Source organism: Carassius auratus, chromosome 26 (genome assembly GCF_003368295.1).
Source record: "Carassius auratus strain Wakin chromosome 26, ASM336829v1, whole genome shotgun sequence".
Taxonomy (NCBI): domain Eukaryota; kingdom Metazoa; phylum Chordata; class Actinopteri; order Cypriniformes; family Cyprinidae; genus Carassius; species Carassius auratus.
This window is the reverse complement of record NC_039268.1, coordinates 3,000,991-3,021,330: the sequence shown is the minus strand read 5'-3', so window position 1 is coordinate 3,021,330 and position 20,340 is coordinate 3,000,991. Positions and strand designations below refer to the sequence as shown.

Genomic DNA, 20,340 nt, shown 5'->3' with positions numbered 1-20,340 from the left:
CGAGAAGAAAAAAATATATTTTCTTGGTTTTTAATAAGGAATGCAATAGAGTAAAATAGAACAAAATAGTGCAAAATAAGTTAATTTCTTTTTTTTACAAATTACGATCTATCTCTAGATGATTATTTTCACTTCTTTAGTGATTTGAGTAACACAGTAATTATTATTCCAACTCCTCTCTTCTTTTTCTTTCTTTCTTTCTTTCTGTCCATCCTTCTCTTTCTGTCTTTGTGGACGAGGATCCTCCTGGGTTTCCTTTGAGATCTGATGTGCCCATCTAATCAAAAGCCTGTAAAGAGCCCAAATCACGTCGTCTTTAGCCAGGGTGTCTCGCGCTGGTGTGAGTGTGTGTTAAAGCTATTTATGTCAGCACACTGATGGAGACACTTGGATTTATGTGTGAAAGATGCATCTTTATTTTTTCTGCTCTCTTCTCTTGTCTCTCTGCCTGCATGTGTCTCTCTCCATTCTCTCTGTGTGTGTGTGTGTGTGTGTGTGTTGGCAGACTCTGGCTGCAGACGGGCACACAGATGGGTGACAGGCTGTGCTGAAACCACTCTCACGCACCTGCTCCTTCATACATAGACTTACACATGCATACATAGAAAAATGTACACACACAAATGCACACTGAAAAACAGCTTGCTTTTAATGAAATAACCTCACAAATGAGTTTACGTTCGCTGAGCTGCTCCCCAAAGCTCTTCATGTGTAAGTGCAGACAGATGTTTGTCTCTGCCGACTCTAACTCTCGAGCATCCGTAATCCAACAGCCCAGTACCGCAGTATACGGATGTCCTCCAGCTATGAGATATTTCTCATCGTGACACTGAGCTCAGGATGAGAAATAAATAATTAGAGCCGAAAGAAAGCCGGAGAATGATGACTATTGGCTGATAAATGAGTGTGGAGAGCCGCGGAGTGAGAAGGCAGAGGGGATTAGGATGCTTTGGAACACTTTAAGAGCATTATGGATTAAAAAAAGGTCAGAATGTTTAGCAACATAATGCTAAACCTCTTAAGCGAAACCCAACTGCATGCTGATAAATGGGGACGGAGGGAGGGGGCGACGAAAAAGAGGCTGTATGGGGTTTAACATCTGTTTGGGTCTGAAAAAGAGAGACATGTTTGAAAGACACGGAGAGATCCGTTTTATAGGCACAAGCATACATGCACCTAAAGTCATTATACATTATAATAAAAAGAACGTGTATGGACATCTACTCACTCATAATCATTAAACTTGATGCAACGTGCACCAAAATTAAATTTGACAGCTGCAGCGGATGGAAAGACCGTGCATGAATAAAATTATGTTGAGAAGTTTTGGTCTGCTCCACACACAAAGCTATCATTATAACTTGAGAAGAGCTATGATTTATATGGCCCACTTTTAAATTAATAAGCAGCTCTTTTAGGAAAAAAAAGTATAAGACAGGAAGTCAAAGAGATGTCATGGATGCTTAGACTGACATGAGAGTGAGTAAATAATGTTCAATGTAGTTCACCATTTTTAGACATTAAAGTCACACCTGCTAAAGTTATTCAGTATGTAAAAATGAAAAATTCTCATGTTGCTCTAAACTAGTAACTTTTTCTATGGAACAAAGTGTATAGCTCATTTGCTTGTTTTACACTGCTGTTCAAAAATGTCATTTCTATTCTATTATATTCTAAAAGCATATCAAGATAACATTTGACCTAAAATAACAGAAACAGAAATAAAACATTTTTGCAAATATATATATATATATATAATATATATATATATATATATATATATATATATATATATATATATATATATATATAATTATTACTATTATTATTATTTTTTTTTTTTTAAATTAATTAATACTTATATTCAGCATGGGCACATTAGATTGATTAAAAGTGACAGTAATGACAAAAGATTTCCATTTCAGTAAATGCTGTGCTTTTTAACTTTCTATTTATCAAAGAATCCTGAAGAAATGTATCATTGTTTTAAACTTTGATAATAATCAGAAATGTTTGAGCAAATCAGCATATTAGAGTGATTTCTGAAGGATCATGTGACACTGAAGACTGCAGTAATGATGCTGACAATTCAGCTGCGCATCACAGGAATAAATTACATTTGAAAATGTTCAAATAGAAAAAAAGTTCTGTTTTGTAATTTATTTGTAATAATAAAATTAGTTTGGTGGGGTGGGGGGGGGGGGGGGGTGGGGGTTAATGATCTAACATGTTACAGAAGTACTTAAAATAGTATTTTCCCCCTCTTGGTTGTCTTTTGTCACTTACTAGAGCACACTTGGAGAGTCAGGACTGGTAGCGATGCCATGAAGCTGCTCTAGACGGACAGTACATACAGAATGAATATGTGTTGGTGAAATCAGTTACAGTGTTTAAAGTCTGCACCAATCTGTGTGTATCTAACTTTTGACACTGTATAAAAAGATCACAAAGTTCACAAGTTCTGTCATTATTTGCTTACAAACAAGTATGACTTTCGTCCCTAGTTGGAACACAAAATGTAACATTTTGAAGAACGTCCCATTTTTTTATTTTTATTTTTATTTTTTTATTGATAATTGAAAGTGTGACAGCAGCTGCCAAGCTCCAGAATGACACATACATGATGCTTTTAAAAGAGTAACACCAGCCTGGGCTTCTTTCGAAGTCAAATGGTAGCTGTTGCTCATCTCACAGAAAACCTCCAACACTCATTGAGACCGAATGACTTGTGCACTCTTTGTGGCATCGCTTTTACTCTCGCTCAGGCAGGACTCGGGATGCTGTATGCCATGTGAAACACAACCTACTGTACACATTTTCCAGCCTTGTTCATGGGTTCGGACCTATGTTTATCCTCTGTGTGTGTGTGTGTGTTGTCAGCTAGCAGGAATGTGTGTGCATCGCCAATACTAAGATGGCTGCCAAAGACTAAAATGGCTGCCAGGACTCCAGAAAAAGAGAAAGTGAGAGAGGAGAAAGAGAGAGATGGAGACAACACACTAAACGTAGAGAAAAAAGAAACGGTCTTGCTCTTTCTCCTCTGTTCAGACTGCTGTTCTTTTGTTTGTGCGAGTGTATTTGTCCTAATCTCTACACACTCTATCAAATCATGCTGGCATGAGCCAGTGTGTTCCCTTATCACCTACAGCCGTCCGATAAACACCTCCACAAACACACATGCACACGCAGCCTGCCATAAACTGTGCTGATAACGCACACTTTCATGCATATGTACTCAGACACTCGTTTCTCATTTTCTCTCTCTCTCTCTCATGTTCACACGGCTCGACAATGTCTGCTCGCAGTGTTGTTGTGTCCAAGTGCCTAAACTGAACAATCACTGAACAATCCATTTCCAACACTAGTAATTGAATATGAGCCATTTTCTGCCATTTATGTGCATCTTTTCTCTGTTTCTCAATGCAGAGTCTGGGCAATCAGACAATTCCAATCAACAAGGAGAGTCGGACATCAAACCCCCACCAAACGGTGAGAAAAAAATAAAATAAATATATATATATATATATAAAATATTTTTAATGTCTCTTCTAACACTTACCAATTCTGCATTTATTTAATCAAAAATAAAGTAAAATTGTAAAATAATATTACAGTTTAAAATAAATGTTTTCTGTTTGTATGTATTTTCAAATGTAATATATTCCTGTGATGTAAAGCTGAATTTTCAGCATCATTACTCCAGTCTTCACTGTCACATGATCCTTCAGAAATCACTCTGATATGCAGATTTTCTGCTTGAGAAACATTTCTTATTATTATCAATATTGAAAACAGTTGTGCTGCTTAATATTATTAATATTCTTTAATGAATAGGAAGTTCAGGAAGAACAGCATATTATTTGAAATAGAAATCTTTTGTAATATTATACGTTCTTATTCATTTAATGCATCCATGGTGAATGTTATTTTCTTTTTAAAAAAAGAAAAAGAAAAATCTTACTGACCTCATACTTGAATCCCACAATCCCACAAGCAGGGGTTTTAGACTACAGTTAGCTGGCCAGCTTTTGTCTGAAACACAAGATATTGTTATTATTGTCTTTGTATAAATCATGCATTAGATTTTGATGCTGGATGCATGTGGTACTGGTATCAGTTGGGTGAGGAATGTGAATTTGTATTGTTTCTGCAGGACATCTGAGTTTTCAGGACTGCTTTGTGACTTCAGGGGTGTGGAACGTAGCCGAGCTGGTACGAGTGTCTCAGAGTAAGTACCGTAACACATGCTAGTGTTTCCTTAAATGAACAGCACACTGCAAAAACTGTTTTTCACTTGGCCCAATTCACGATCAAATCACTTAAGTGTTGAATTCTTATTAATGAATCAGTGGAACAGTTTGGTAAACAGACCAAATCAAACCAGGCACTCTCACCCACTCACTAAAGTTACTATGTCTGATTTCTGATTTAATGTCTTAGAGTTTTGTAGTTTTTCCCGTAATTCAAACTCCCAACACGTTCCTCTCTTCCGCAGCCCCTGTTGCAACAGCATCCGGTCCTAATTTCTCTCTTGCGGATCTGGAAGGTCCCGGTTACTACAACATCAACCAAGTAGCACTCAGCAGACGTTCACTTGCCTCTCCTCCATCCACAAGGTGAACACACATTCACCCATAGCCTACTCTTTATGCCTGTTTCACTCTCTCTTCAGCAGAAATTTGATCTGTCTTGCTCTCCTTTTTGTCTTTCCTCCTGTTTCCCCTTTGTCTGTGTCTCTTCTTGCTCTGTAGGTCTGAGGTGGAGCTGTACGCCAGTCTTCCTCGGAGGTACTTAGTCTGTCACAGTCTTCTGTATTTCTGCACTTTTTCTGTGTTTCTCTCGATCTGTCTACAGGAATCTGACTCAGGGATATTGATTAACCCCTCTGTTGGTCTCTCTGTCTGTCTCTGTAGCTCTAATAAGCGTAAGTCTATAGATGACAGTGAGATGGAGAGTCCTGTCGATGATGTCTTCTACAGTCGTTCTCCGGCTGGCACCAGCTCCCAGTCCAGCGGCTGGCCGAATGATGTCGATGCAGGTGAGCATCACGTGTACATATCAATGTGCCTTTTACACTGATGATGCTGATACCGGAGTCTGGTCTCGGCTGTGGGATCTGTGTTACTGTAGCAGTCACCTTAAAAAAACAGCCTGCATTTCTACTGACCTGAGAGCCGATCAAAGACATAAATAACCTTAAACATATGGTGCTCAAAACAGGGTTCAAACAACTCCTTAAGGGAATTGTTCACCCAAAATTGAACAAGCTACACAATATCTTACTCGTAATCGAAGGCGATATTGCGAAGCTTGTCAGTGAACTATGGCTCTGTGCAGTTCTATGATCCCAATGAATTATTCTGTAATAGGAGAGATATCGGCATGACAGGTACTGATGCTAGTGGTTACTAATATAAGACCATCGAGATGCCAGTTTAAAATTGAAACTGAAATCCTTTCTTCAGAGGAAATGTGTTGAATGGGGCCAGACTGTGTATCAGTTTCATATCGGTGCAAAAGGGATACATTTCACAATGTTCATGATCTTCTTCCTCTCTCCTCTTGTGTTAATAATTACCTTCTCCAGTTGCAGTGCAGCACCATTTGACGAGTGTTCAAGAGAGGAAGATAAAACATGAAAATGATGGTGTGCAGTTTCCTTACCATGGTTAGAATACATACTACACACACTTACACGTGTACAGAAGTAAAGGGAGTAGACAGGTTAGTGTCAGGGCAGTAGGGCATCAGATGTTGACTGTGTTGCTTGTTTAGTCTGTTAACTTTTTTGTTATCTACTTACTTTTAATGACAATTCTCAGTATTATTCATTCTACTATAAAATGCTTAGTGTCAACGATGGGTGCTTTTGCCTTTGGCAGTATGTTAGACACTAAACTAAATGATCGCTGTGGTGACAATCAGCTAGTAGTGTTGGAAGAGCCCAGATGGGACGGCCGAAGTCAAAAAAAACATACACGCAAACAAACTCTGAGAAAATGAACTACACAGGTGCACCTTCTGTCCACGCATTAGCCACACACATATATACACACACACGTACACACACTCTCAGTCTGTGTTCTGGTCCCAGATGGCGCTTCCGTGTATCTACAGTAGTGGGAGACATCTGCTCTGCATTTGTGTGTGAATGTCATAATCAGAAAGCAATGCTTTTCATTTCAAACCTTTTGAACGTTTTTTTACGAATAGGGTTTATTTGTTGTACATTTATGCAGAGGTTTCCAGCACCAGAAGTGTCATTTTGTTTTGTTCAATAATTTTTCCCGCCTTCCTCTGATCCTTACACTGTTAACCAGTTGGTAAATGTTTGACTGGTTAGCATGGTGCAGTTAGCTAGTACGTCATAAACTGCCGTTCAAAAGAAATGAATAGTTTTATTCGGCAAGAATGCATTAAATTGACCACAAAGTGACAGTAAAGACATTTATAATGTAACAAAAGATTTCCAATTCAAATAAATGCTTTTCTTTTGAATTTGAAAAAAATATATATAAAAAAAGTATCTTGGTTTTCACAAAATATAAAGCAGCACAACTGTTTCCAACACTGATGATGCTGAAACTTCACAGGAATAAATTGCATTTTAAAATACATTCAAATAGAAAACTGTCAAATTTAAATTTTAAAAATTGTTCCCAATATTACTGTATTTTTGATCAAATAAATGCAACCTTGGTAAATGTTTAGTTTTTAGTTTAGTTTTTTAGTTAAAAATAAACTAGCTGGCATTCACGAATGTTTTGCACTGAGAATCTTTGACTATATTATTTTTATAGTACATCAAATTCTTATTTCTAAAGAAGCAGGAGGCGAGAGTGCGTTGTGTACACATTTTGTGATAAATATACATATACAGACTTAACACTTTCACACGCATTTGCACACTCCCACACACACGGGTGTTCTCTCTGGCACACACACGCATACACACATGCAAGAACAAATGCACTCAAAAGTGAACTGAGAAAGGGGAATTAAGCTGAAATGGGATTTAATGCCTTGTAATGTAGAGAGGAAAAAATAGCATCAAACTGAAGTGAAGTTTAAGCGTGTGTGTGTGTGTATGTGTATGAGTAACACTGAGCAATGGGTGCCAGGAGTACTCTCTATCTGTGTGTGTTTTGGTTATCTTCCAGTTATGAGCCATCCCTGCTCTGTTATCACTTTCTCCTGCAATTTCTCACCTTTTCATGTTATTTTCATCTCTCTTTCTTCTTTCTGGTGATGGATTGAACCAGCTGAGGTGTTGCTAATTTAATAGTTAAGGAACACGTACAGAAGACTACGGTTGGGTGGGATGACGCTATATAATACACACTGTGTGACGGTAGAAATGTGTCAACGTTTGTACAGCTACAGGCTATATTTGCATGGCTATTTGTGGACAGGACTGCTTTACGTTATTTACACATTAAGGGAGGCAAAGAAACGTGGAGGAATGTGAAAATACAAAGCAGAACGTGACCTAAACAAGTCAAGACGAGGAAAAACTTGTTTTTTAAAGGAGTTGTGAAGCGGAGTTTAGTTGTTTACGTTTGGCAAGCAATGTCGCAACTTGCTCACAGGTGTGTGAATATCGGACATTCTGCGATGTGGTTCATCCAATCAGATTTTAGAGTCACATCTTATCAATTTGATAATATTAATTACACTGTTTTCAGTTATTTAATTTGATTTAATTTGAATGTGAAGCTGTTTTTGCACTGATGAATGAGAAAATCTTCATTATATTATTATTAGGTATTACTTTAAATATTGAAAATATTAGAACTTATAGAACTCCAAGAAGTTCCAAAAACAATAGAAAAAAATAAGAAAATATGAAGTATCTTTTGTTTTATTTACTAGATTATTCGAAAATTGACATTATTAAATAGTAATTAAAATATAAAAAGATATTCATTGTTTTATTTTGCATATGTATTAATATTTTTATTCAAAAAATAGAAGAACTCTTTGATCAAGTTCCAAATAACTAGAGAACATAATTTAATATGAAGTATCTTTTATTTAATTGACTGGATTATCCAAAAATTACCTAACATAAAAATATCAACTAAATGAAATATAAACTTTTTTGTTGTTGTTCAAATTCTAGCAAAAATGACCAATACATATTGAATCCCTTCAAAAGCCAACACTGATGATTTAAGCAGTAGTTAGTTGAGTTAGTTAGTTGAGCTGGTCAGCGAGTGAGTGTTTGATTGGTGTGTGCTGTTGTTGTTGTTGACGTGTGGTTTCTGGCAGGGCTGTCCTCTCCTGGGTCTCTAAAGAAGCCAGCGGGGAAATTCGATTTCAGCGCCCTGTCAGCACAGACGAGGTCCCCCCGAATGGCCTTCACACACCACCCGCTGCCCATGCTGGCAGGCGTGAGACCAGGTGAGACAGACACACTCCAGCAGGGAGAGAGAGAGAGAGAGAGAGACAGAACAGAGGGGGAAAGGAGGGATTTAAGTATTAGATTGCAGCGTAGGCTTCTGATTGGTCCAAAAGTCCCATTATGGCACCACACTAGTCCAAAATTGCCCTCAGTGGCATTTGATTGGCTCTGAACAGTGGCGAGTTATTGATGGAGGCCTCTGATTGGCTGGGCAGAGAGACAGAGAGAGTAAGGAGCTGCCACAGTTCATGAACGACACCATCCATCCACGTTCCCTCTTGCTCTCCATCTTTTCCTCTCTTCTCTCATCATCATTTCATCCACAGCTTTTACCTCCATTTCTCAAGTGTGTTTTTCTGGATGGTTTCTTTGAATATGTGACCTACATTTTATTACATTTCATCATAGAAGATATCATGTAAAAAATATTCTGTGAAATCCTGTGCACGTACGGTCTTGTTTGGGCTAAAGAATCGTTTCTTAACTGTTTTTAATGAATTCTGGTTCTTATTAACAGTTGATGAATGTGCGGTGTGGATGAAAACCCTACTAAAATACTCTGACAGTGTTTCTCGCACCACTGTTTAGCTGTATTTGCTACTAAAATCTGTGTAGCCTTATAAGTGACTCTGAGTCGGTTCTTTTAGTGACTCAAAATAAATCCAAAAAATCAAGTTATTAATTATTTGTCTCTTACACCCCAATACACCGAATAATACTGTTATGTTGTTCTTAAGGCTATTTTTTTTTTTTTTTTCAGTTAGCGTTCAACTATAAACCTTTTGCAAGAATCATATTAAATAATTTCTAATTTGTTATGTCTGTTCTGCTGAAATCTTAAATTATCTGACCATTTGGCAACAAGCTGCTGAGGGCAGTAAATGCAGGAAGAACTGTTTTTATTTCTTCCACAAAAATCTACTGTTCAGAATTCCTATAAATATTTCATAATGAATTGCAATTGTTAAATGAATCAAATTGGAACCAGAATCCCTACTAAAATAATGTGACATTTTCCTCCATTCCCAGGACACTTGTACTGCTCTTTGTAATGAACGGTGCTCATTCAACAATTGAACAACAGTGTGTAGAGCTCTCATCTGAATGTCAGAGACAAGATTCGCTCATTTCATTCTCATTTCTACTTCCTTGTGAATTACCAGTGACTATTTGCCGTTGAAGAAAAGAGAAGAAGAAGGACGCAAACGGGGAAGCCATGAGGGAACGTTTAGAAAGCTTCCCAATGCGTAACAGATGCACAGCCAAGAGAATCGTATATAAAAACTACGTTTCGCTCTCTCCGTTTTTTTTTTTTTAATTAGCCAGCGAGCATGATGCTTGTTATTCAGGCATGCTGTCATTCATGTTGGCACAGGACAAAATGTGAGGGAGAGCGTGTGTATGTTGGGACGATGATGGGGTGGGGGGTGCTCTTATCATGCTCTTCTTGGCAGGCACATTCGGAGCGCCAAGAAAATCCCATCAGTCAAACGATGATATTCAGAGGCATTAAGACCGCAGTCTCACAGGCCGCTCCAAACGTCTCCATTCCCACCCAGAGGAGAGCTATTCAAAGCTCCCTCCCGTGTTCTCCCTGAGGTCCCGGATGTTTAATCCCATCCGATGGCCCTGGGAAAAGTGCTATCCGTTCGGGTCCGGCTGCAGCCGGCGAGCCCTAATCAAGTAAAGGTCAGCGGGACAGAGAGCGGCGGCTTTAAATGGATTAAACGTGCGTGTGACTGTGGAAGTTTTTCTCCGGCAGACGCTTCTGGTTAGAATGTTTATGTAGAGTCGAGACAGTGGAAAAAGCAAGGTTTGCGTTAGGTTGGGAGACGAGGCCAGACTGCATGCACATGAGAAAGACTGTTTCTTATGCGTTTGTGTGAGATATGGATGGATGTTGGCCGCTGTTGTGAAAGAGATACTGTGGTTTGCTTTTGTGAGTGATGAATAACTCTTGTGGAGATTGAGAAGATACCGATTTGTTTGTGTGTGTGAGGGCGTTTATGAGAGCGTGTGTGTGTGTGTGTGTGTGTGTGTGTTTGTTGGCACCCCATAGCGCCTGGCTCCTGCCCAGTACCTAATGAGATTAAGAAGCACAAAAAAAAGAAAGACTGAAGAAAAAGAGAGAGTTGGAGATGGACAAAAAAGAAGGACAGGATGAGATAGATAAAGAGGAAAAGGAGGATGGTGAATATGGCATTTAAAGAAACAGTTTAGCTAAAAATGAAAATTATTGTTCCAAACAATGACTTCTGTGGATCACAAAAACAGATGTTATGCAGAATGTCCAGGCTGCTCTTTTTCATACAGTAGAAGTAAATGGGGACTAGAGCTATCAGAGTGCACAAATGACAAAAGAAAAAAGCACTATTAATGTAGTCGATTCTTCTGAAGACATACACTACTGCTCAAAGGTTTGGGGTCAGTTTTATTCAGGAAGATTGCATTACATTTATTTAATGTAACAATAAAATAATTTACCAAGGATTTGATTCAAATAAAATACAGTTCTTTTGAACTTCCTTTTCATCAAAAAAATCCTCAACTTTTCAAGATTGATAAGAATGAGAAATGTTTCTTGAACAGCAAATCAGTATATTAGAATGATTTCTGACTGGAGCAATGATGCATTACAGGAATAAAATACAGTTTAAAATATTTTTAATTAAACATGAAATCGAGAGGCTTTAAGGATGTTTCTTTTAAAATGTCAGTTCAGTATAAGTGCAGAATTCTTAAAAAGTAGCACATAAATCATATAAATGACTTTTCTGGCACCTTTTCTTTTCTTTTTGGAGCCCCAATCCCAATTCCATTCATTATATGGAAAATACCTGTGTATAAGAGGATGAATAAATGTAAAAAAATAATAATAATAATATTGTCAAAATGTTACTTTTTTGTTGTTGTGAGCTATTCTATTAAGGTTAGGACATTATTTAAAGATAGACAAAGTCAAAGAATTTAGGTTTATATGAGCACACAAATTCTAATATCTCTAATAGTACAATACACTGTCTCTCACACACTTCACTCACTCTTTTTCTCTCTCTTTCTCAGGGAGTCCGCGTGCCTCAGCCTCTGCCCTTCATTTTCCTGCTCCCTCCATCATCCAGCAGTCCAGTCCATACTTCACCCACCCCACCATCCGCTATCACCACCATCAGGACCCACTCAAAGAGTTCGTCCAGTTCGTCTGTGCTGATGGCTCAGGGCAGCCGGGGGCACAGGTAACACACACACACACACACACACAACACACACAACATCATGATTCACACAGCACCAGTGGACATACACACACACGCTGACCCACATCTCTGCTAAGGTCCCTCTCTCTTACTCTTCTCTTCCTTTCTCTTTCTCTTCATTATCTAACACTTGACAGTCTCCGTTTATCTTGATTTGATTTCAGTTTCATCGCCTCATTTGTTATACAAAGTGTCATGAAACACTAAAACACTCTTGAAACAGATGTGGTAGTGTCTACAATGATTGCATGTTATGTTTTATTTTCTTCTTTTTTCTTTAAAATCAGTATGGATATGATGTAGATCTGTATTGTGAAAATTATATGAAAAGTGGTGCAGGACACATTATAAGCAATATCTAGTCATTACTTATATTAAATTATATTATTTTCCAAAAATAAGATGAAACTACATTTATGGAAATGGCAAGACTTAACAAGAATGGAAATGTTATGTACATCATATTAACTACTATTATGATGCTTTTATGTCCTTTTTGTAGCTCTGCAGCCCCAGTCCCCATTTTCTTATATACTGTAGTATGGATTATAGAAAATAAATATTTAATTCAGATATGATAACATGATAATGATACAATTATTAAATAATAATAATTTAATAAATGTAATTAATGACAATTCTGAATTGAAAATGATAAATAAATAAAAAATATGTAGGTTGGAGAGAATGCCTTTAAAAAAAGAAAATGCGGTAGCATGATCAGCTGTGGAGACTGGATCCGTAAAGTGAAATAAAATCCGTTAGTGAAAATAGGTGTATGTTTGCTGTTCCCTTTGTTTTTTCATTTTTCGAAACCGATTTGAACTAAAATGACATGTTTCATGACACTAGTTAACTCTGTGTATGTTTATTATTTTTTTAATGTCTTTGTACATTTGTAACATTCCAATCTCACCCTTTGTGATTGCATGCCTCCACATGTATCTTTGTGTGTGTGTGTGTGTGTGTGTGTGCGCGTGTGTGTGCCTCTTTCACCCCCTTATCATCTGTATGTGTGTGTGTGTGTATCTGCAGCCTAACGGGAGCGGTCAGAGCAAACTGCCCGGCTCCTTCTTGCTGCCTCCTCCTCCGGTAGCGCGGCCGGTGCCGATGCCCCTCCCCCTGTCCGAGCACAAACCCAGCCACACACACCCCGAGAGCGGAGTCGGCTCCCCGGCCTCGCCCTGTAAGTGTCCGCCCAAGCACCAGACCCACCAGAGCCCTCGAAAACGCCCCATTACCACTGCATCAACTCTTTGAGTGATAGAACCACGACTTTTTACCATTAGGCCCGTAACATACCCTACGCAAGTACGCAAATAGTTCTAGCTGCGTTTGAATAGTTGAAGTGTATCGCGGGCAAAATATATTTTACTTTCAGTTTTCTCATAGTTATTTTAGGTAGTTAAACTATTTGACATGTTTATATTCAGCTGGATAATAAAACAATCGGCTTTAAGGAAACTCTCGTGCCCCCTCGAGTACCCAAATTTGTTAACGCCACAATAACACACTCACTAATACTATGTAAAAGATCATGCATTCCTGTTTGCATACTTGCGTGTAGTATATTTCTGGCTTTAGATGCCCTGCTCTTCTCCATCTGACTTTTTTCTCTGTTCATTTTTCTCATTCGATTCCCTTTTCATCTTGCTTTTTCATTTAGTTATCCGATTGCAATCAGTCACTGACTTTTGCAATTGAATGGGGATGGAGACACTCCGCTGCCTCTCATTGGCTGAAACCAAGCAAGAACATCAGCCAATCATTCCCATAGATCAGCCACCCTCCTCATCACTCTCACTTTTCATTTTCCTTTCCTTCTTTTCTTTCTTCAAGAGATCAAATTCAGGGCAGCTGGCATGGACTCCAAACAAACAAACAAACAAAAATTGACGCCCCACATTCAGCGAGAGCGCCATTCCATTGACACTTCAAGCTAAATACAAAAAGGAAATGTGTGTAGACGTGCAGGTGAAGGGATTTGTAATGTATCTGGCAGTGTGTGAGAGCGGCGGCACTGGGTTGTGGGTCTTTGCTTGGGATGTGTGTGTGTTGGGTGCTGTCAGCAGGGCGGGTGGGCAGGAGGAGGAGCCTGGTTGAGCAAACCTTTGAGAAGATCACCCCTTCCTTTTTTTCCATTCTCACTTGTGAATTTTCTTTTTCTTTCTGTGTTTTTCTCATTCGATCATTTCATATCTATGGAATGGTGTATCAGTCTCAACCTGTTGTATTCCTCCATTTTTTACCTTCCTTTTTTCGGTGCTTTTCCACACAACAGCAGCTTTTTTCAGTCATGTCAAGAAAGTCACACACACACAACAAAACACATTTAAACACTTCTGCAAACATATAAATGCTCCTCATATCCCATGGAGTCCACTCCGCAAAACTGCCCTGAATTTGAATATTCAAAAAAAAAAGTTTTATTTTTATTTTTTTTAAATTTTGGCGTTTTCAACTAAAGTTCAGATTTGTTTTTTGCTCAGTTCAAATGGCCCCCTCCCCAACCCCTGTACAACTGCCCTGAATTCAATATTTTAATTTAAAACTGAATTTTAAAATGTTTTCTAAATGAAAGTCAGATTTTTACATTTTTTTTCTTCCTCCCAAACCTGCGCAACTTTTACCTGAACAAATTTTCCTTCAAATCCTTGATCCCAAACTGCAGTTTAATCTTCATGGCATCAATAAATGGCACCAGCAAACATGTGAGCTCATACTGAGCGTTCAAATTTAGTTATTATAGTACTCCAAGGAAAGTACTCTTAATACTGTTAAAGTACAGACATAGAACTGAATTTAAAAAATTATTTCAGATATATATCAGGCATTTATTCAGTCTGCCGTTGGTCCAAGAAGGACTACAATACTTAGAAAAATCTATCCATTTGCATTCCCATTCATCTCAATGACAGTTTTTTGGCTGGTGTGCTTGCTAATGTTTGATTATGGGTTCTTAGTGCCAAGCCTTTCAGTAGTGAATATCCTAAGCTGTGTCATTAAAGGAAGCAGAAGACATAAAATCCATTAGATGTTTCCAAAAACAATCGGTCAGCAGCATCAAAACATCTACTAGAATTCAAGATTTACTATTTAAGAATATTTTACATTTTAAATAAACAATTTTAATATAATTAATATTAAATAATAATTCCAATCTGTATGTCCCATTCTTGCTGGTAACTGACTGGTAAACGAAAAATGTTGAATGTTAAAATAGACAGTTTGCTTTTGTAATTGTGTAGTTTCTTAATCGACCAGCAGGTGTTAAATGGCCAGTGCTATCCAGCCAAACCTTGACTCCTTGACTTACTCAGACAGATTGCAATCCCATTTAGTGCCGCTAATGTGACCTTCATCTTCAAGTCACTTGTTTATTTTACATTGTAGTGCAAAGTAATTAAAATACACACTTCTTATTGAAATCTTTACAAAACAAACACCAGCATCACAGCTGTGAATGCTGACAGACGTGTGTGTGTCCCAGCAGCATACCCAGCGCCAGGCTCCACAGCTTCCAACAGGTTTGTCGGCATCGGATCACGGGACAACAACTTTCTGAACATCCCACAGCAGACTCAGGTACATGCATACATGCAGATTCACTTTAGGGACAGGGGGCATGCTGTTGATTCACAAGAAATTTTACAAGCAAGCCGCGGAGCATTTTGTCCATTTTTATTTCACTCAAACACATACGTGCTGTTGCACATTTTGACGTTCAGACCCTCAGGCCTGTTTGTGTGGTAGACTTCCACTGAAAGTGTATTTACTGTAAAAGCATGTTCTGTTTGTTTATACACGCTGAGGGATGAGTCTGTGCTCATCAACATCATCATGCTAAAGATGTGGTGTGTAGACATTAAGTCGAAAATACCTTCGAATATTCCTTTAAATTGAAAATAGCAGCCTTTTCAGTCCATCCATCAATCATGTGTTTTTGATCAGCGAGTATCGTGGGTCTGAGCGCTGTTAAATGCGTGTGGTTGGTAGCAGTCAGCGGCTCTCTGGGGGCTTGCTGAGCGACACGCTGATCATTTCAGATGGATTTTGTGGCTGTGTTCCCACTTGCTCCAGCCACAAAAACCACAAGCACTAACAATAAGACCGTACACATGGAAACAATTGTTTCCTCCTCCTCTTCACTGGTTCCAAAACCAAATGTCTTATGATTCATCGGATTTATTGTGTAAGAAAGCAAGTATGACTTTACAGTGTCCTCTTTTTTTCTGTCAAAAAGTCCTGCATAAACATTAACACAGTTGCAGCATCCAAAATGTACACTTCTGCCTCATCTGCGAATGGCAGGTAAAGTTAGAAAATCTCTCAGCAATGAAAGTCTCGTTTTGCATTACTTTTAGTATAATTATACACAGTAACTTTCTAAGATTAGTCGGTCAGTCTGAAATTTTTCAGATGGATGTGGTATGACGGACTGAGCATTGGTCTAGTTCAAATGTGTTAAAAGTAGTTTTAACATGCGATTCTATGCAAGAGAGAAAGTCTGACATCCTGAGGAAAGAGAGAAAGAGAGAGGGTGTCACGTCCAGACTGTCTGGTTGCCCTCAGCAACCAGACATGATGTCATAGGTAGTTGAACGTGAACTTCAACAGGAGAGAACTTAAGAAAATGGATGGACCCCACTACTGAGGATTACAGCAAGAAAGAGACAGAAAGATAATACCAGTCCCGCAGGGAACTTTTAGTGAGTCAAACATCAGCAAACTTCTCAAGTCAAGTATTTCTCTCTAGATACCGTACTAAAACCAGCAGGGGACGATGTTAGCTTTGTTGAAGCTTTAAATGAGTTTTCTGAGCTGGTCTGTAGAAGTAGTGTGAGTGTTTATATTGTGTCCACTGTACTCTAGTGGTTATTCTGAGAACTGTCACAGTGCACTGATAAACATGTCAAACTGTCAGGAATGGTTCACTCAACAGTAAACATCCCTTCGAAGTGTTTTCATATACTGTCCCTACGGCTTTCTGCCTTTACCAACTTTCAAAAGTTGTTCAAAAAAGTCTCTTATAATTACCACGGATGCATTTATTTGATCAAAATGCCAGAATCAATTTAATTTCAAATAACTGTTTTCTATTCCTGTGATTTAAAGCTTCAGTGTCACATGATCCTTCAGAAATCATTCTAATGTGCTGATTTGCTGCTCAAGAAAACATCATTATTAGCAAGGTTTAAAACATTTTTGTGAAAACCTTGCTTATTATAAAAGTCTGTACTGTCACTTTTGGTCAATATAGTGCATGCTTGCTGAATAAAAGTATTCATTTTTTCTCCAAACTGTGTACAAACATTTGAACACTACCATTACTGAAAACTATCCATTCAAATCCGTCCACTGTATCTTTCAATTCTCATGCAAGTCTGTGTATATTCATAAATCGCACACTTTTAACATTAAATAAATTCTGTTAAAACATTTTAAATGGAAGAGAGAATGTTTTGGGACATGAGTATAGGTACATGAACAGAATTTCCCTGTTTGAGCAAACAATTTATATTTCTTTTAAAATGTGGTTATAAAACATATTAACTAAAGCTATTTAGAAAATGACTCTCATTACTCTCCTTTTCTTTCAGTCATGGTTCCTTTGACGAGACTTTTCATAAACCACACAGACACACATCCACAATGAAAACTGGAAATGGAGTCACAAAGCTAAGTATGGAACTTTCCCACACGCCCCCCTGTAAAGTCTCTCTCACACACAAACACATGCACAAATACACACACCATTCCCCAAACCGCTGACACCCTCTTTGGATCGAGGGATCTGGAAGACTTCAGCATAACCCTGCCAGTCTGGACAGCTCAGAGAACCAAACAAAGGAACGACAAACCGACATCTTCGTTGTGTTCTCGAGACATCCAGTCCATTGACTGATCCCATCTACCGTTCTTTAATTTGTTCATCCGCCAGTCATATGCAATGGTGAGGAAATCCATCTCTTCCTAGTCAGAACTCTATTCATGAAATCATTGACATTTGAAATGGACATGTAACCTGGATGATGCCGGACACGTGTGATTGGATGGAGCCTTCTGATTGGCTTAGGCTTACACTTCCGAATCTGGATTTCCTGATTTCAGTGACGCCCTCCAGTGCAGTGTGAACTCGGCGTCCTCTCACTGTTTACCAAGCAATAGACTGAGCGAAACAACAGATAACACTAATGTGATTAATGAGAAGGGATGACAGAAGCTCTGTCCTTAGAGTCAGGCTAAAACACACAGATGAGTACCAGCAGAGCAATACACACATGTAACGTCAGCGACAGCACTACACAACATCATATAGAGTAGACAGACAGCTGATCACAGGAATGGGAAGGGGCAAGCACGACTGACTTTAATATCAAGCTTGTGACTAAAACATTTTTCATTTAGTAGTGTTTATGAATTAAAAGGCCAGTGATTTGAGTCATAAAACCCATTGGCATGAACTAACGAGGGTTTTTAGCGCATCCATCACTGACCTCTTCACTACCATGAGTGCTTGTGCATCATATATATCCTACAGTCAGCCCTGCACACAAGGGCTTCTTCTGCTTTACTTTGCATTTGGTTTTGCAGTACTTTTTTATTTTTGTGGATGTCAAAAAAATTACAATTCAGGTCATATTACCCTAAAACCAAATTAAGACAAAAATATGATTTTAAGAAAGCTTATTTAATTAATAATTATTTATTGCAAAATGGTCAAAAAAACCAAGCCATTTTTTTTTCTGAAATTCTCATGCAAAAAATAAAAATAAATAATAAGCAATAAAAATAACTTTTTCATCCATAATTTACTTTTAGTAATTTACTAATTAGAATTATGGATGAAAATGCTTAATTGTCATAAAAAAATATTGTCACAATGCAAGCAATCTCAGTGAGCCAAAAATAGGCTTCAATTTCAATTTGTAAAATATTATTTTTTTATTTTGATTGTGCAATGTGACCTGGTTGTGTTTTTGTGACATTCACCCTTTCACTTGTGTTTGATTTCTGGTTTTGTGTGATTTTTAGTTTGCATAACGTAGCTAGCCGCTTCTGCTCCAGCTGACCGAACTGCATGTGGAATTGTGCTTTTTTGTTTTTCGAGTTACAGGTAAAGATCAGCTCTCCTTCAACTAGAATGTGACTAACAAATATACAATCTCAAGTTTTCCTTTTAGAGCTTCATTAATTCAATGTTTTTGATGGCTATTATATCGACAGTGCTCTGCCCTTCCATCACTTTACAGTTCATTCATAACTTTACTACAGCTTTTTTTTCTGTTTCGGTACAGCCTAACTCGCACGACAATCTACTCAAGGCTACCATTTCATTTAGCCTATCAGCACAGTGCTCAACTAAAGTAGATACATGCACACATACACAAACATTGCACTATGACACACACCCACTTCCTTAAAGGACAAAGGGAAACCTTTAAAAACAAATCCCTCTATCAAACATGATTTTACAACATGCACCCTATTTAAAGTACAGCATGTTTCAATTTTAGATGAACTCGGAAAAGAAAATGCTCGTAACCACTGACCTCACTAAATAACTGGACTGCCTGGCTGTCAATCACATGGTCAGGGACTCTGATTGGCTGAGAGCTGACGATTTCATCATCCACTTGAAACACATCAAAGTGCCTCGGTGTCCCCTTTACATGCAATTCAGGGTCTTCACTTCATGTATAAGCTACAGAAAATATGTACAATATGTATCATGGGCTTGGCAAACAACATATGAGCAACTGCAAACATCATATTTAAAGATAGATGTTATCCAGACGTATCGTACTCATACTGTGTGTGTGTGTTTGTGTGTGTGTATATATATATGGACATATGTATAGTTCTTCCGCTGTGAAATTAGCTCTATGGCAGTCTAGTTATTTTTTGACCTTTGACCTGGGTCAGTGATGCCATCGGAAAACGTCCAAACATATGAAACCCAAAAACATCAGATCATCTCGTCAGAACCAACAGGACTGTCGGGTCAGGTCAGTGCAGATCAAAAACAGGACACAAATACACCTTTAGAACAGAAACAGAGAGAAAACCAATTCTCTTTGTTGAAAAGTGTTATTATTGAGAGAGAGAGAGGGGTAAAAAAAACTTATATGTGGACTGAGCCGTGTGCAATGTGTTGGGTAGATATCTGTGTTTGTCTTCAGATTTTTAAGAAAGCGAAGGAAGTGAAAAAAAGACAAAAAAAAAAGAAAAAAGGTTGAAGTCTGCAAGCTCCTGGACTCTAAACACGAGGGCCACAAAAAGAATCCCAGTCTCTGTAAGCGTTAAAGCGGGGAAGTTAATTTTTACTTTTCAATTATCTTTTTTAATGTTTTATTTGTAAGCTTTTGTTTTTAAACTATTTTAGGCGTGGGGGCCGAAGGAACGATTTTACAAAAGCAAATGTATGGCAACAACAACAAAATACTGGTGCTTCTGTTACTCAAACGCAAATAATACCACACCAGAACGAGACAAGTTTAACGAGCCTCTGTTTCTTTCTTCTTCTCTTTTGTATTTACCTAGGGGGTTCATATTTTTATATATATATATTTTGGTTCTGACAAAAGGCATTTTACTACAACCTTTAAGAGAGCAATGCCCCTTCTTACTCTTAGATAAATGGTGCATTCAAGTTTAAGTTGGTCAGAAAGATTGTATTTG

The 20,340-nt window shown here is 38.1% G+C and overlaps 1 protein-coding gene across 13 annotated transcripts in view; it reads left to right on the top strand.

Moving 5' to 3' along the window:
* LOC113044089 (nuclear factor 1 X-type-like) overlaps positions 1-17,483 on the top strand; it is a 78,986-nt gene extending 61,503 nt beyond the window's left edge. For 3 of the 13 annotated variants that reach the window (XM_026203690.1, XM_026203694.1, XM_026203696.1), the window contains 11 exons: positions 3,427-3,489; positions 4,154-4,228; positions 4,496-4,616; positions 4,752-4,787; positions 4,914-5,038; positions 5,588-5,668; positions 8,272-8,403; positions 11,468-11,637; positions 12,694-12,844; positions 15,149-15,243; positions 17,259-17,482. In XM_026203690.1, coding sequence (XP_026059475.1) covers positions 3,427-3,489; positions 4,154-4,228; positions 4,496-4,616; positions 4,752-4,787; positions 4,914-5,038; positions 5,588-5,668; positions 8,272-8,403; positions 11,468-11,637; positions 12,694-12,844; positions 15,149-15,243; positions 17,259-17,273 — 1,064 coding nt within the window. In that variant the 3' untranslated portion in view covers positions 17,274-17,482. Of the gene's footprint in view, positions 1-3,426; positions 3,490-4,153; positions 4,229-4,495; positions 4,617-4,751; positions 4,788-4,913; positions 5,039-5,587; positions 5,669-8,271; positions 8,404-11,467; positions 11,638-12,693; positions 12,845-15,148; positions 15,244-17,258 lie in introns of all 13 variants that reach the window. The other 10 variants (XM_026203691.1, XM_026203698.1, XM_026203693.1 and 7 more) reach the window with 10 other exon arrangements.
* Positions 17,484-20,340: the final 2,857 nt, after the last annotated feature.